The sequence below is a fragment of the Scyliorhinus canicula genome, chromosome 9 (assembly GCF_902713615.1).
Source record: "Scyliorhinus canicula chromosome 9, sScyCan1.1, whole genome shotgun sequence".
Taxonomy (NCBI): domain Eukaryota; kingdom Metazoa; phylum Chordata; class Chondrichthyes; order Carcharhiniformes; family Scyliorhinidae; genus Scyliorhinus; species Scyliorhinus canicula.
In genome coordinates this window covers 129,085,767-129,102,265 of record NC_052154.1, presented here as the reverse complement: position 1 = coordinate 129,102,265, position 16,499 = coordinate 129,085,767, and the positions used below count along the sequence as shown (strand labels likewise).

General features: G+C 50.8%; 1 protein-coding gene across 1 annotated transcript in view; it reads left to right on the top strand.

Annotated features, from left to right (window-relative positions):
• The window catches only part of LOC119971679 (tetraspanin-32-like), a 109,080-nt gene that overhangs the window by 72,622 nt on the left and 19,959 nt on the right, over positions 1–16,499 (top strand). Inside the window, exon 5 of the mRNA XM_038807562.1 lies at positions 15,049–15,150. Coding sequence (XP_038663490.1) covers positions 15,049–15,150 — 102 coding nt within the window. The remainder of the gene's footprint in view (positions 1–15,048; positions 15,151–16,499) is intronic.

The window sequence follows — 16,499 nt, the reverse complement described above, 5'->3', positions numbered from 1 at the left end:
CAAGAGGGAGGGATTCAAATTCCTGGGGAATTGGAACCGGTTCTGGGGCAGGTGGGAACAGTACAAACCGGACGGTCTGCATATGGGCAGGAATGGAACCGATGTCCAGGGGGGGGGGGGGTGTTTGCTCGAGTTGTTGGGGAGGGTTTAAACTAATGTGGCAGGGAGATGGGATCCAATGTAGGAAGTCGGAGGGCGGTAAGACGGGGCCAGAAACAAAAATCAGTTAGGAGGAAAGTGTAAGGCAGAGAAGCCATAGTCAAAAATCAATAAGGGCCACAGTACAGGGTACAGTCACTGAGGAGAGTGTGAAAAGGGAGGTGGCCAATGCAGGATTGAGAGTGTTGTACCTAAATGCAGGCAGTATACGGAACAAGGTAAATGAGCTTGTTGCACACATTGAAATTGGCCGGTACGATGTTGTGGGCATCACAAAGACGTGGCTGCCAGGGAATAAGGGCTAGGATCTAAATATCCAAGAATATATGTCCTATCGAAAGGACAGGCAGATGGGCAAAGGGGGCGGGGTTGCATTGTTAGTAAGGAATGAAGTTAAATCGATAGCAAGGAGCGATATAGGATCAGAAGGCATAGAATCTCTGTGGGTAGAGTTGAGGAATCGCAGAGGTAAAAAGACCCTGATGGGAGTTATGTACAGGCCCCCTCGCAGTAGTCAGGATGTGGGGCAGAAAATAAATCAGGAGACAGAAAAGCATGTAAAAAAGGCAGTATTACAATAATCATGGGGGACTTCAACATGCAGGTGGACTGGGAAAATCAGGTTGGTAGTGGATCCCAAGGAATGGAATTTGTGGAATGTCTAAGAGATGGTTTTTTGGAGCAGCTTGTGACAGAGCCTACCAGGGAACAGGCAATTCTGAATTTGGTGATGAGGCAGACTTGATTAGGGAACTTAAGGTGAAGGAACCCTTAGGGAGCAGTGACCACAATATGATAGAATTTACCCTGCATGTTGAGAGGGAGAAGCTGCAATCAGATGTAACGGTATTACAATTAAATAAGGGCAACTACAAAGACATGAGGGAGGGGCTGGTCAGAGTTGATTGGAGAAGGAGCCAAGCAGGGAAGACAGTGGAACAGAAATGGCAGGAGTTTTTGGGGGTTATTAGGGAGGCACAACATAAATTCATCCCAAGTGGGAAGAAACATGCTAAGGGGAGGACAAGGCATGCATGGCTGATGAGGAATGTCAAGGACAGCATAAAGGCAAAAGAAAAAGCATACAAAGTGGCGAGGATTAGTGGGAAACCAGAAGATTGGGAAGCCAAGCGAGAAGAGGACAACTAAAAAAGCAATAGGGGGGAGGGGGGCGAAGATGAAGTACGAGTGCATGCCAGCTAGTAATATCAAGGAAGATAAGGGGCAGCAGGGTAGCATGGTGGTTAGCATAAATTCTTCACAGCTCCAGGGTCCCAGGTTCGATTCCCGGCTGGGTCACTGTCTGTGTGGAGTCTGCACGTCCTCCCCGTGTGCGTGGGTTTCCTCCGGGTGCTCCGGTTTCCTCCCATAGTCCAAAGATGTGCGGGTTAGGTGGATTGGCCATGCTAAATTGCCCGTAGTGTCCTAATAAAAAAAAAAGTAAGGTTGGGGGGGGTTGTTGGGTTACGGGTATAGGGTGGATACGTGGGTTTGAGTGGGGTGATCATGGCTTGGCACAACATTGAGGGCCGAAGGGCCTGTTCTGTGCTGTACTGTTCTATGTTCTATAGGAAGAGATTTTTTTCAATATGTAAAAAGTAAGAGAGGCAAAAATAGACATGGAACCACTAGAAAATGTGGCTGGAGAAGTAATAATAGGAAACAAAGAAATGGCAGATGAACTGAATAGTTACTTTGCATCAGTCTTCACGGTGGAAGACACCAGTGGGATGCCAGAGCTCCAGGAGAACCAGGGGGCAGAGGTGAGTGCAGTGACCATTACTAAAGAGAAGGTTCTGGGGAAACTGAAAGGTCTGAAGATGGATAAGTCACCGTTTCCCGTTTCCAACCCTGGCTGATCCGACACCCCGAATATGGCCTCCTTGGGACCCGGGTCCAGTTTCACGTGTACCACCTTGGAAATTACCCTAAAAACCTCCTTCCAGTAATCCTCTAGCTTTGGACAGGACCAAAACATATGAACGTGATTAGCGCCCACCCACCCCCGCAACGCTCACACATCCTCTACCCCTTCAAAGAATCGGCTCATCCTTGCCCTCGTGAGGTATGCTCTGTATACCACCTTCAGTTGTATCAGCCCCAACCTCACACATGAGGTGGAGGCATTTACTCTCCGAAGCACCTCACACCAGACTCCCTCCTCTATAACCTCTCCCAACTCTTCCTCCCACTTTGCTTTGATCCCTTCCAGTGGTGCCTTATTCTCTTCCAAAAAAGCTCCATACATCGCTGACACTACCCCATTCTCCAGTCCCATTGTCGTCAGCACCTCCTCCAGCAATGTGGAAGCCGGTTCCTCCGGGAAGCTCTGTATCTCCTTTCTGGCAAAATCTCAAACCTGCATGTATCTAAACATTTCTCCCTGCTCCAACCCATACTTTGCCTTCGCCAGTTCTAACCGGCTTCCAAGATCCATAGGCCTCGCCGCGGAGGCCCCAGTCGGGCGCCCATTAATACTGGTCTACACAAACGGTGGAGGGGGGGGGGGTCTTTCAGGCATGGCTGGTATCTGCCGGGTGGCACTCTGGCACTTCTGATGCCATCCGGCCACCCTGACACTGCAAGAGTACCCAAGTGGCACCACAGGCTGACAGTTCCAAAGTGCCCAGGTGGCATTTTGCCCATGCCGGGGATCGGGCCCGGGAGTGCCCTGTCCATGTGAGGTGGGATACGGGGGGGCTGAGGACTCTCCCAGCGGGTGAATAGGGGCATTGGTAGGGTCCAGGGGTCATGTCGGGTGGAAGGGGATCAAGAGACAAGTGGAGCTCCTCAGTTCATGAAATGTGGCTGAATGTGGCCTCCTCGGGGCGTTCCCTGTCCAGACCTGAAAAAAATCTTGTCTTGTTAGATAACGGGGTCATTCCCACCCAGAACGGACTCTGATTTCTGTTGTATAGATTGCACCCAGTGTCTCCCAAACAGAGAATCCAGGTTTACATTTCTGATCTAATAACACATGGTAATAGATGAGAGAAAAGCCAAATTAGAGAGGTTGAGACTTTCAAAAACTAAAATGGACAACAAAAAGTGCGTAGAAAGTTAATAGAAAACACTTAACATTTCCTGTCTTGTTTATCTGCCTCCATGAGATATAACTATTTATTTTCTGTTCATCTGCAATTTTGTTTCATAATCCCTCTTTGCCTTCTGTAGTAATCCACGGGAGGCAGGAGTTCCGTCACCACACCAATATTTACTTACAATAACGATATTACAGGAGCAGCTACAAACAGTGCTGCTAGCAGTCCAGTCAATTTAAGACTGCTCACAAAGCCTACACAGGTGATTATATGGGCCCCCTCAATGAGCTATCATTGAGGGAGCTCATACTCCAATTGGCCAACCAATAAAGACAATTTGAGTTCATTACACCCCCCCCCCCCCCAAGGTCCGAGGAATTCCTGCCAGCTGGCATTCCTCTGAGCTTCCTGCTTCTCATGCCTGGGTCTATCACCTCTGTGTCGTCCGCCGGGTCGTTCTCCGAAGTGGGCGGGGTGTACCTTATAGGTGCCCGTCTTTTCCTTGACGACCTCCTTGGAAGTTGTTCTTCCTCCTCCTCGGGGAGAGGTGTCGCGGCGGCCTCGTCGAGTGTGTCCATCTCCGACTCTGATGACTGGATGACGGGGTCTGGAGAAATTGCTCGGGGCTGGGGATCCTTTCCGTCTGGGCTATCCCAGCTTGAGGCGGTCCTGCTCCGCCTGCCTCCAGGTGTGGTTCCGCTGCCCTTATTTGGTCTAGGTGTTTCTTCAGCACCTTGCCTCCTATTGAAACCTCATAGGATATGGGCCCTGTTTGGGACTCTACCATGCCTTTGACCCACGTTGGTCCATTCCCATAATTCTTGACCCAAACTGGTGCCCCCACCTGGAAATGTCTCTGCTGCCGACTATTATCATGCCCCCTGCGTTGGGCCTCCTGTTGTTTCTCCACTTTCCCCGTTAAATTTGGGAAAAGGAGACTCAGCCTCGTTCGCAGCCGCCTTCCCATTAAGAGTTCAGCTGGCGGTATGCCTGTTGTGGAATGCGGTGTGGTCCTGTAATCAAACAGCCAGCGGGAGAGCTTTGTGTCTATTGACGCTGCCGGCTGCTTCTTGAGTCCCGCTTTAAGTGTCTGGACCGCTCTCTCTGCCAGGCCGTTGGTCGCTGGATGGTAAGGGGCCGTTTTGATGTGACAGACTCCGTTTTCCTTCAGGAATTTTCCAAATTCCCCACTTGTGAATGCCGTTCCGTTGTCTGACACCACACCTCCGGAAGTCCATGTGTTGCAAACGAGGCCCTGAGCTTTTCAATTGTCGATGCTGTGCTTGCCGCGTTTATCCGGTGGGCGTCCAACCATTTGGAGTGGGCGTCCACTATCACCAAAAACATTGAGCCCATGAAAGGGCCGGCGTGGTCAATATGCAGGCGGGTCCACGGTCTGCCTGGCCATTCCCACGGGTGCCATGGCGCCGCTGGTGGCACTCTTTGCCCCTGTTGGCACTCCTGGCACCGACGTACCAAGGCTGCTATGTCTGTGTCCAAACCTGGCCACCAAACGTAGCTTCGAGCTAGCATCTTCATTTTAGACACCCCTGGGTGTCCGTGATGTAACTCAGTTAAGATTGCCTGACGATTGCCTGAGCTGGGACGATTACCCGGGCTCCCCATAATAGGATACCGTCTTCTACGGTTATTTGGTCCCTTCTGCTCCAGTATGGGTGCATCTGGGGCTCCACTGGTCTTTCCAGTTCCCCTGTTAGCAGTAAATGCTTCATTTTGGCTAAAACTGGGTCTTTTTGCGTCCACAACCGAATATGTTGTGCGTCTACTGGTAGGGTGCCCAAAAAATTTAGAGTCATTACTGTCTCCTCTACTTTTGGTATTTGCGGCGGAGTGTCCGGGAGGGGAAGTCTTCTCAAAGCATCTGCATGTGCTACTCGCGTTCCCGGTCTGTGCTCCAGAACGTATCTATATGCCGCCAGTAGCAACGCCCAGCGTTGGATTCTAGCTGATGCAATCGGGGGTATTGACTTGTCTTCTTTTAATAACCCTAATAGCGGCTTATGGTCCGTCACTATGGTGAATTTCCGCCCGTACAGATACTGGTGAAATCTTTTTACTGCGAATATCACCGCCAGTCCTTCCTTCTCGATTTGGGCGTACTTCCTCTCAGCCATCGCCAAGGTCCTCGAAGCATAGGCTATTGGCCGTTCTTCCCCATTCCTTCCTCTATGGGCTAAGACGGCTCCTACCCCGTAGGGGGATGCATCACAAGTGACCACCAACTCCTTCCTTGGGTCATAATGCTCTAGGACATTTTCGGATGACAGCTGTTCCTTAATGTCCCTAAATGCTCGGTTTTGGCGGGTGGACCATTTCCATTCTTGCCCCTTTTTTAGTAGCTGGTGGAGGGGTTCTAGGATGGATGCCCTATTTTCAATAAATTTTCCATAATAGGTTACCAACCCTAGAAATGATCGTAACTCCTGGACCGTGGTGGGAGATGGGGCTTCTTCTATTGCCCTTACTCTGTCTTCTAATGGATGTAAGCCTGACTCGTCTACTTTATATCCCAGGTACGTCACTTGTGGGGCCAGAAAAACACATTTTTCCCTTTTTAGTCGTACGCCTGCCTTTGCGAAACGCCTGAGCACTTCCTCCAGGTTCCTTAAGTGTTCCCTGTTTGTCCTACCCGTGATTAAGACATCGTCCAAATAAATCACCACCTGCGGTAGTCCCTGCAGAATATTTTCCATCGTTCGCTGGAATATAGCACAGGCTGATGACACTCCAAAAGGTAGCCTAGTATAACGATAAAGGCCCTTCAGGGTGTTGATCGTAGCGAACTTCTGGGAGCCCTTGTCCAGTTTTAACTGCAGGTAGGCGTGGCTCATGTCTAGTTTCGTGAACAAAAGCCCACCTGCCAATTGGGCATATAGGTCGTCTATTTTCGGGATTGGGTATTTGTCCAGCAGTGCGTATTTGTTTACTGTCCGTTTGAAATCTCCACAGAGACGTGTCGAGCCGTCTGGCTTCAAGATTGGTACCACCGGCGCTGCCCATTCCAAAAACTGTACTGGTCTGATAATGCCGTCACCTTTCTATTTCATCATCTTCTTTCTTCCTTAATGCAAAAGGTACCGGCCTGGCCTTACAAAATTTCGGAAGGGCTTCTGGGTCCACGTGCAAAGTTGCTTTGGCGCCTATGATTTCCCCCAAACCTTCCTGGAAGACCTCCGGGTATTTTTGGAGTACTCCACTCAACTGCCCGCTTCCACTCTGGAAAATTTTCATCCAATCTAATTTTAGGTCTTTCAGCCAGTTCCGTCCAATTAAGCTCAGTCCGGAGCCCTCTACTATCGTCAACGGTAATCTGAGCAATTGTTTCTCATATTCCACAGGTACATGAGTCGTGCCTAGAACTTCCAGGGGTGCGAGATTTTAAGTTTCGTCGATGTTTTTGTTAGGGTTAGTGGCTGGAGTCCATCTTTGATTTTTCTAAATGCTGCCACTCCCATTACTGATACGGCTGCATCCGTGTCTATTTCGATTATTGTCGGCCACCCGTTCACCCGTGGGGTAATCCTAATGGGCTCTGCTTTCTTCGTTGTAGTATATAATTGTTCCCCTTCGGAGGAGGATGGGGCGTCTAGGTTGTGTACTTCCCTGCTATTCCTCTTTTGCCACCTCCTTCTAGGGTTTCTGTCGTTGTTACCCCACTCTGTCTGGTGCCAGAAACGGTCCTTCTCTGTTGGGGGAGCCTCAGCCGTTACTTCCCTCGGTCTCCAGTTAGTCCTGGCAGACTTGGGGGCAGTTCTGGGGTTTTCCTTTTTCCCTCTATTCCTCAGGTTTTTCCTGAGAGCGGCTATCTGGTAGCAGGACCCGTTGTGGTAGTCCCTCTCACAGGTATCTACCTCCATTGGCGTGCCCTGTAGTTCCTGCGCCCCACTTGCTGCCTTTTCTAGGGACAGTGCGAGCTGTAATGCCTGCCTGCAGTCTAGCTCCATTCCCGCCAACAGGCGTTTCTGTATTGTGACGTTGTTTATACCACACACTAACCGGTCCCGAAGCATTTCATTTAGCGTCGGGCCGAACTCACATTTTTCCGCCAGCCTTCTCAGGCGGGTCAAGAAATTTGTGACTGACTCCCTGTCTTCCCGCTTCGCTGTGTAGAATCTGTACCTACGCAAAATGAGGGGTGGTTTTGGGTCGTAGTGCTCTTTCACCAATTCCGTTACTTCTTGGAAAGTTTTCGTGTCCGGTGCATCGGGATAAGACAGACTACGTATAATGGCGAAAGCTGAGGGTCCGCACGCCGACAGCAGGATAAGCCGTCTCCTTTCGTCCGTCAGTATATCATTTTCCCGGAAGAAGTAACACATTCTCTCCACATACTGGGACCAGTCCTCAATAGCCGGGTCGAATGCCTCTAACCTCCCAAAAAACGGCATTTTTAAAATGGAAAGGCTTACCCTCCGAGTGCAGCAGCTGGTCGCCGCAAAATTCGTAGTTTACCTCGTCGCCACTGTAGTAATCCACGGGAGGCAGGAGTTCCGTCACCACACCAATATTTACTTACAATAACGATATTACAGGAGCAGCTACAAACAGTGCTGCTAGCAGTCCAGTCAACTTAAGACTGGCTCACAAAGCCTACACAGGTGATTATATGGGCCCCCTCAATGAGCTATCATTGAGGGAGCTCATACTCCAATTGGCCAACCAATAAAGCCAATTTGAGTTCATTACACCTTCCAAATTATATTTTCTCTGCTCTCCTAATTGCTTCATTTTCTACCTTAACAGACTCTTTCTTCTCTGTTGTCCATGTAGTTAGTGTCTGCCTTTTTCCTTATCCTCAATGTTTTCCTTTTCTTTATTTATCCGTCTTTCGTTTGCTCTGTGGATATCACATTCAAACTATTGTAAAATATGATGTCTTCCTTTTTTTCCTGACCTGGATATTTTGGTGAACGTAAAAAAGCATCTGCCGATCTATGGAACTTTCCTCAGCAATTATCCTCTGACGGACCTCAAGTTATGTCATTTCCTCACAAAATGTACCTGAACATTTGGTCTTAAAGGACAGTTAAGGCACAGCTGTATTTTTCCAGCTAAACTACATAACCATGATCCAGGCATCAGGCTGCCTGCTGCCTATTAGCATCCCCACAGGAGATCAGTTAGTATTAATTAAACACTTGATTACCTATTGGTTGAGCTGCTAAAACTACAGACTTGAGTCACAGACAATAGCAATTAATCTGATGCAGACAGTGCTGGATTTATGGCAGTATAATTCTGAGAGCCTTCACTCAGTATCTATTACATATAGAGCCTCATGTGAATGCACAGTCTATGGCTCAGGGCCTCATTTAATGAATTCTCTAAGGTCTGTGAGCCATCATTAATAGCCAGAGATTGAATTGAATTTTGCTTTGTGGAGACTGGCAAGAGATTTCTCAAGTAGACCATCTTATAAAGCTGGTTTAGGAGAGGCTCACAAAGTAGCTTGTGTGGCTCTGCTGCATTTCCAGCTGGATACATCCATTCTGTAAGATACTTACACTATCTAAAATTAAACTAACTTACAGAACCTGACCCTATACTGACCCCAGTATAGGTAAAGGATCAGTACTAATTTCTCCATAACTGATCCTGATACATATTCATGATCAGAACTAACCTCCCAGTGCTGAACTACACTTTGTGCATGGGCACAATTTAACGGAAACATTTCAAACCATTTTGAATGCAATTGGCAGGGCGTTTCTCGATGGACGCGTTGGTTAGATCGTGTCCCGTATTTAACCACATCTAGTGCTGGACATGAGCCCCATAAGCTTCTCACCATTGCTGACTCCCTTGCTGTCTGATTCACCAGACTTGCTCTTCAGCGTCTCGCCGTTAACAAAGAGGAACTGCTTTAAAAAATTCCCTCACCATTCACTCCAGTCAACACACAAGCATGGCAGCGTGGAGACCTGCTCCTCGCTTTGGGAATGCCGACCTCACAAGGTTTCTCGATGCTATGCATACGAAATGGGACATTCTGTTCCCCCTGGAGGGCCAACAGCAGGGTCAGCAATACCGCCTGGGAGGCAGTGGCAGCGACTGTCAGAGCGGGCAGTATGGCCAGGAGGACCACCATACATTGTAGGAAGAAGATTAATGATATCCACTGAGCTGCAAGGGTAAGTTACCACCTCTCCCCAGGCATCAGTTCCACCTGCCACCCCTCAGATTCCCAACCAGAAGGACTAAAATGCAGCGGGGATGCACACCTGACAAGAATCCACAACCTCATCATCCTTGTCTGGAAGGAGGAAAGGATGCCAATGATTTCAGAGGTGGCTTAATTGCGACCATCGTCAAGAAATTACAGAGGAATTTTCCTACTGTCTGCCATGGGAAAGGTCATTGTGAGAATACTCCTCAACCACCTCCTCCCAGTGGCTGAAGAGCTCCTCCCTGAATCTCAGTGCAGCTTCCGCTCATCAAGAGGCTCAATGGATAAGATCTTCAGCATGGGACAAATCCAGGAGAAGCATCAACCTCTGTACATGGCCTTCTTTGATGTTGCAAAGGCCTTCGACTATCAACCACCTCTGGCGCATCCTTCTCAAATTCCGCTGCCCGCAGGAATTCGTCACCATTATCTGCCTGCTCCACGATGACAAGCAAGCCGTGATCCTCGCCCACAGAACCACCTCAGACCCAATATGTGTGCAAACTGGGGTCAAACAGGGCTGCAACATCGCACCAAAGTTCCTCTCCAGCTTCCTCGCTGCTACACTCCATCCTGTCACCCTGAAGCTCCCGCTGGAGTGGAGCTAACCTACCGGGCAAATGGGAAACTGTTGAAACTCCCCACCTCCAGCCTGGAACTAAGACCACTCCAACCTCTGTCATTGAGCTGCAGTACACAGACGATGCCTGTGTGTGCGCACATTAAGAATCTGAGCTACAAACCACCGTCGATGCTTTAACCGAGGCATATGAGAGAATGGGCCTCAGACTAAACTTCTGGAAAACATAGCTTCTCTATCAGCCCACTCCTGCCACACAAAACTGCCCCCCAACCATCAAGATCCACGGTGAGCCCTTGTACAATGTGGATCATTTCCTATACCTCAGGAGCCTCCTCTCACTGTGAGCAGACATTGATGACGAAATCCAACATTGATTCCAAAGTGCCAGCGCAGTCTTCGGATGCCTGAGGAACAGAGCATTCGAAGACCTCAAACCCAGCACCAAACACATGGTCTGCAGAGCAGCTGTGGTCCTTGCCGTCCTATATGCATCAGAAATGTGGGCAATGTACATCAGAACCTCAATTCCTTGGAGAAGGAACACTCAACACTGCCTCCGCTAAATACTGCAAATCCACTGGCAGGATAGGCGTACCAACGTGAGCGTCCTGTCCAAGCCCAATATCGAGGTACTAGTGACACCTGCGCAGAATCTAGAGCATCCCACCCACCCACCTCATCACGTACCGCCTGCCACACCTGTGGCAGAGTCTGCGGATCCAGGATCGGACTTTTCAGCCACCACAGAACCCACCCCCCAGGAGTGGAAGCAAGTCATCCTCGACACTGAGGGCCTGCCCAAGAAGGATAAGAAGACATAAAAAGACCAATTTTCAGAAATAACTAGAAATAGAGCCTAGATATTGCTATGAGGTTGAATAATTACTCGAGTAAGAAGGCAGCAATCTCTGAGAAAGCACGATTCCCATGTAAACATTGAAGATGCTGTGCTTGATTGCACTTAAACCATTAGGCTGTTTTGCTTATTAATTCATGGATAATTGATCATACATTACATTATTGCCACACTTTAAAAGTACTTCATTGGCTGTAAAGCACTTTGGGACGTGCTGAAGTCTTTGAAGGCACTTTATAAAATGGAAGTCATTATTTCTTAAAGGACTAGTCTACGAAATTCCAATCTTACATATTGGAGCAATATGCTCTTACTACTCACAGGAAGCAGTTATTGCACCTGAGTCAGCTCCTTGCCTGTCAGGATTCTGAAAGAAATGAGTGTGTTGTGTTACTGCTGCCGGCATTCCTCTACAATCAGTTTAGTAAAGGAGTGGCAGAGAATGGTCAGCAAGGGATGGCAGATAGCAACAAAATTATACTGTCGAGGACTGCTGCTTTATGATGTATTGTAACTAAAGGCAATGAAAGAAGAGCAGTGGGTCCGGAGATGGTGACACAGCTATTGGGCGGGATTCTCCAGTCGCTGACGCCGAAATCGCGTTCGGCGATTGGCCGGAGAATCACCGTTCACGACCGGGATGGCGCCGCTTTAACGGTGCTCCGCCTTCTCCAAAGTGGTGTACTCGGACATTGACTGAGGCCCACCCCCTGATGCTCCGCCCCCAACTGGCCGAGTTCCAAACGGCGTCAGTCAGGTGTGGTCTCATCCATCAGGAATTCGGTGTGGCGGCTGCAGACTCAGTCCAGCGCCGCCACAGTTGGTGGAGGGCCGATCTGCGGGCAGGGGGGATTTTGCCAGGGGCTGGGGGGGGCACTGTTGGGGGGGTGGTCCGGGGCACACGAGCCAGCCAAAGGGGGGGCACTATTACACAGGCTGGGTCCGCGAGCGGCTGCCACCATGTAGCACAGCGCGGCCACTGCAGGCTGCCGCCGTGCACATGCGCGGCCACGGACCCGGCTATTCTCCAGGCCATATGGACAGCTTGAACCGGGTGCTCTCCACTGACTTGATGCTAGCCCCCAGGCAAAGGGAGGATCGGTGACCGTTTTACGCCATTTTTCTGTTGCAAAACGCTGCCGTTCGCACTCCGGCGTGGGGACATAGCCTCACAATCAGAGAATCCAGCCCATTATATCTGCTTCTGAAAGACCTGCAGACAACATAAGAATGGCATTGCCACTGGCCATATAGGTGACTACTGCTGTCAGTTAAATGCCTCAAACCTCTTCTAAATCAATGCAGAGGACATCACCAGGATCAATAGGCTCCTCAACTTTGCTCAACAGGGATAACTTCATCTCCCAAGTGGCAGCAGCAGAATGATAGGGCTGCCAAGTTCTGACTTTAATAAGCAAAGGGGATGACTGTTAATGAGCCGCCCATCCAGTCCTCCAGCCACAACGGCCCATGTGAATATGAGGGGTGTCCTGATTCATCAGTGTACAGCTGAGCAGTGAGAACCGGGCACAGTATCACAGAGGTTCACAAACCCTTCACAGGGAGGACTCACAATGCTTTCATTTGAAGGCTGTCATCATCTGAGGCATGTTTGAAGGTGAAAGCTGTTGGCTGGAAGGCTTCTGGAAGATGATGGTGACCTTCTTTAGCCTTGACCCTCTTACTACTTCAATGGTGTTAGGGAAACATGTCAACCTTTCCCCACCTCACCAGCCATTAGTCAGGGGTGGGGGTCTTTTTATGTCTTCTTCTCCTTCTTGGGCAGCCAAGATAAATTGCCCTTTAGTGTCCAGGATGTACAAGTTATGTTATGGGTATAGAGTGGAGAGGATCGGTGTGGACTCGATGGGCTGAATGGCCTCCTCCTGCATTGTAGGTATTCTATGAGATTCTATAAGGTTTTCTGTCCGTAATCAGCAAAATGGACAAAGCAACTTCTTCCCATAGCATTTTATCAAGGATCTTGCTTTGTAGATCTCGACAAGGTTCCCTCTGCACTTCTGCAGAGCCTCGATTATTTGAGCTTGTAAAATAGCATTATGCTTGTCCATGGTATAGGTGGATCTGCCCTGGCAACTCACAGGTCCGGTGGTGTCAAATCTTCCAATGGAAATCCCTGACTGCTAATTTGAATAGGCTAGTAGCACTGCACTTGGTAGCTCATTAATTATGCACAGGGGAGTTCCCCTCCGAAGCTCCTGGCGTGCCGGCAACCGATTCATCCGTCTGCCCTCAGCTGACGGGTTTAAAGGTCCCGTTGCCGTATTTAAACACCAGTCCTGCACACTCATATCATTCTCTCCAGCCGACCTGTCTTCAGCAGCAGGATATCAGCAACCCAGAAGGAAAAGGATACCACCCTTAAGAAGTCTGTTCCTCAATTCAACCACCTTCCCATCTAGCCCGTCACCTGCAAGGCGTCCGTGCCCCACTTGGACCTCTACCTACTGCCTCTGGAATCTTCAACAATCCCCTTCCAGCAAGCAATGTGCTATCCCTTTGACCCCGTTGTTTGTGAGCTTTTCATGCAGCCTTGTCAGGACCCACCTACCCGCCCCTCAGTCTTCCTTCAACCTTCGATTGTTCACCTTCATCATCCACCTCCTTGGCCCTCCGCCTAACATTGTGAGCCCTCGCCCAACACCCCATCCTTGAACAGCTTTCCTTCCACATTGCCCTCTTGTTTTTGTCAGGCCAAACCTGCACACACCCCCCCCCCCCCCCCCCCCCCCCACATCAGCCCACTCCTCCCCACCTTGCACTGATTGAACCTGATTGAACTTCGGACCTTGTTGCGGGGGCTGCATGGGTCCCACAGCATGGTGCTGTGCAGGTAGACACTGGTGTGTGGCACCAGGGGACGGAGACATCTGTCCTTCCCAACCTCAAGCACAGTAGTGATCTGCATTGGTGACTCAGGAGGGTCCTTGTATCCAGCAGCACCGTGCTGTCCATAAAGACCAGTTTGGCATGGAGACAGAGGCAGGAACCGGTGCCCTGGCAGAGTGGTGAACAGCGCATCAGGAGCAGAACAGCACTTTGACAGAAAGTTGTTGCACTCACCTTGAAGTCTCTGGTGAACTGAAGACCAGCTTGTAAAAGCCACTCTTAACAATCGGGTTTGACGCCAACATGACTTCCCGCTGCCGTGACACAAGATTGGAAAGTCTGACGGGATGCTGGCAGGCAGCTGTTTAAATGAGCATTCATGAGGTGCAAATGGCACTCACACCACTGGCCAGTGGGATGACCGACCTGCCGTTGGGAGAATTGCCGCCTAATTTTATGCAGGTGGGTTGTAGACATTTTGGCCAGGATTCTCCCTTCTGGGGACTAAGTCCCCACGCTGGCGGGAGAACCGGCGCCAACCACTCCGGCGTCAACAGCCCCCGAAAGTGCGGAATTCTCCGCATTTTCGGGGGCTAGGTGGAAGCTGGAGGGGTTGGCGCCGCTCCAGCCGGCACCGAAGGGCGGCGCGATTTCGCGCATGCGCCGAAGGGCCGGCGTGATCTCGTGCATGCACAGAACCGGCAGCGTGGTTCCGTGCATCCGCAGACTGGCCGGCATATTTTGGCGCATGCGCAGGGGGTTCTCCGCACCAGCCATGGCGGAGCCGTAGAGGGGAGGGCGCGGAAGAAAGGAGTGCCCCCACAGAACAAGCACGCCTGCAGATCGGTAGGCCCCGATCGTGGGCCAGGCCACCGTGTGGGTCCCCCTTGGGTGGATTCCCCGCATTCCCCCACGAGGACTGCCCCTGCCAACTTACCTGCCAGGTCCTGCCGGTACATGAGTTGCGTGATTCACGCCAGCGGGACTGGCCACAAACGGACGGCCGCCCGGCCCATCGGGCCCGGAGAATTGCCGGGGGGGGCACTGTCGATGGCCCCCGACCGGCATGGCATGAATCCCGCCCCCGCCGCTGAGAATACGACAGCCGGCGACAGGGCGGGATTGGTGCCCCCCCCCCCCCCCCCCCCGGGAATTCTCCGACCCAGTGGGGGGTCGGAGAATCCGTCCTTTGGCTCCACCAGATTCCCTGTGCCGCAGCTGGAAGAACTTTGTCCCATGACTCATCACAAGGAGAAGGGGAGGGAAGGAAAACCAGCAAAATAAAGTGTAGCTATATTTTTTAAATGTTTGCCTTGTTGCTGAAGTGTGTGTGTCTATATGGCTGTTAACATTTGAATATGTGTCTCATCAGGTAGAGAACGCAGTGAAGGACGTGTATGATTTTCTATATGACGATTTTACAAGAAACAGCTCCAATCACTCGAAACAGGATTTGACAGCCATTCACTCAACTGTAAGTAATGGTATAAACGACTTCCAATGTGTCAGATTCCTGTTATAGTGGAGATACTGATTGGAAACGATGAAATGAAAATATTACCACGATCTGACAAAATGACTGACATTTATAAAGCATCAAGGGCGAAATTCTCCCAAAACGGGAAAAATCGTCAAACCGCCGTAAAACCCGGGCGGGTTTTACGGCATCGCGCCCCTTCCCGACGGGGGACCGATTCTGGTCCCCCGTCGGGGCTAGCAGCCCGACGTCGGAGGCTCCGACAAGTCGGGCTTAACGAAAATCGTTAAACCCGCTTGTCGGACTTAGCGCCGGCTGACGCGTCATATGACGTCAGCCGCGCATGCGCAGGTGGGAAGCCGCCACCCGCGCATGCGCGGGTGACGTCACCGCTTTTTTGCGCGAAACCCGCGCATGCGCGGTCCGGGTTGCCCCTCAGCCGCCCCGCGTATTGATACTGCGGGGCGGCGGAAGGACAAATAGTGCGCGGGCATCGGGCCCGCTGCCCGCGATCGGTGGGCACCGATCGCGGGCCCATGGCACCCTTGGCACGGCCGTGGTACTGCCGTGCCAATCGGTGCCATGGTTATTTTTTTCCAGGTAGTCACGACGTTTTTACGAACGGCAGGACCAGGTGTGTTTGCCGTTCGTAAAAAGGTCGTAAAGGGCTGGGACTTCGGCCCTTCTAACAGCTGTGAATCGCTGCCGGCCGTAAAAAAACGGCGGCAGCGATTCGTGTCGGGATTTCGGCGGGGGGGTGGGAGAATAGCGGGAGGGCGTCAAAAAAGTCGGGAAGGCCCTCCCGCTATTCTCCCACCCGTCGTGGGGGGCGGAGAATTTCGCCCCAAATATTCCAAAGTGCTTCACAGGAATACGATCAAGCAAAATCTGGCACCAAACGACGTCAAGAGTTTCTAAGATCGATGACTGAAAGAGATCGATTTTAAGGAAGTTACAGAGCTAGAGAAGTGAAGAGGGTTAGTGAGGGGAATTCCAGAGTGTAACACCTCGGTAGCTGACAGCACGGTCGTTAATGGTCGAGCAATAAAAGTCAGGGAAGCTCAAGAAGCCAGAAGTGATGGAGCACAGTGATCTGGAAGGGTTGGAGCACAGTGATCTGGAAGGGTTGGAGCACAGTGATCTGGAAGGGTTGGAGCACAGTGATCTGGAAGGGTTGGAGCACAGTGATCTGGAAGGGTTGGAGCACAGTGATCTGGAAGGGTTGGAGCACAGTGATCTGGAAGGGTTGGAGCACAGTGATCTGGAAGGGTTGGAGCACAGTGATCTGGAAGGGTTGGAACACAGTGATCTGGAAGGGTTGGAGCACAGTGATCTGGAAGGGTTGG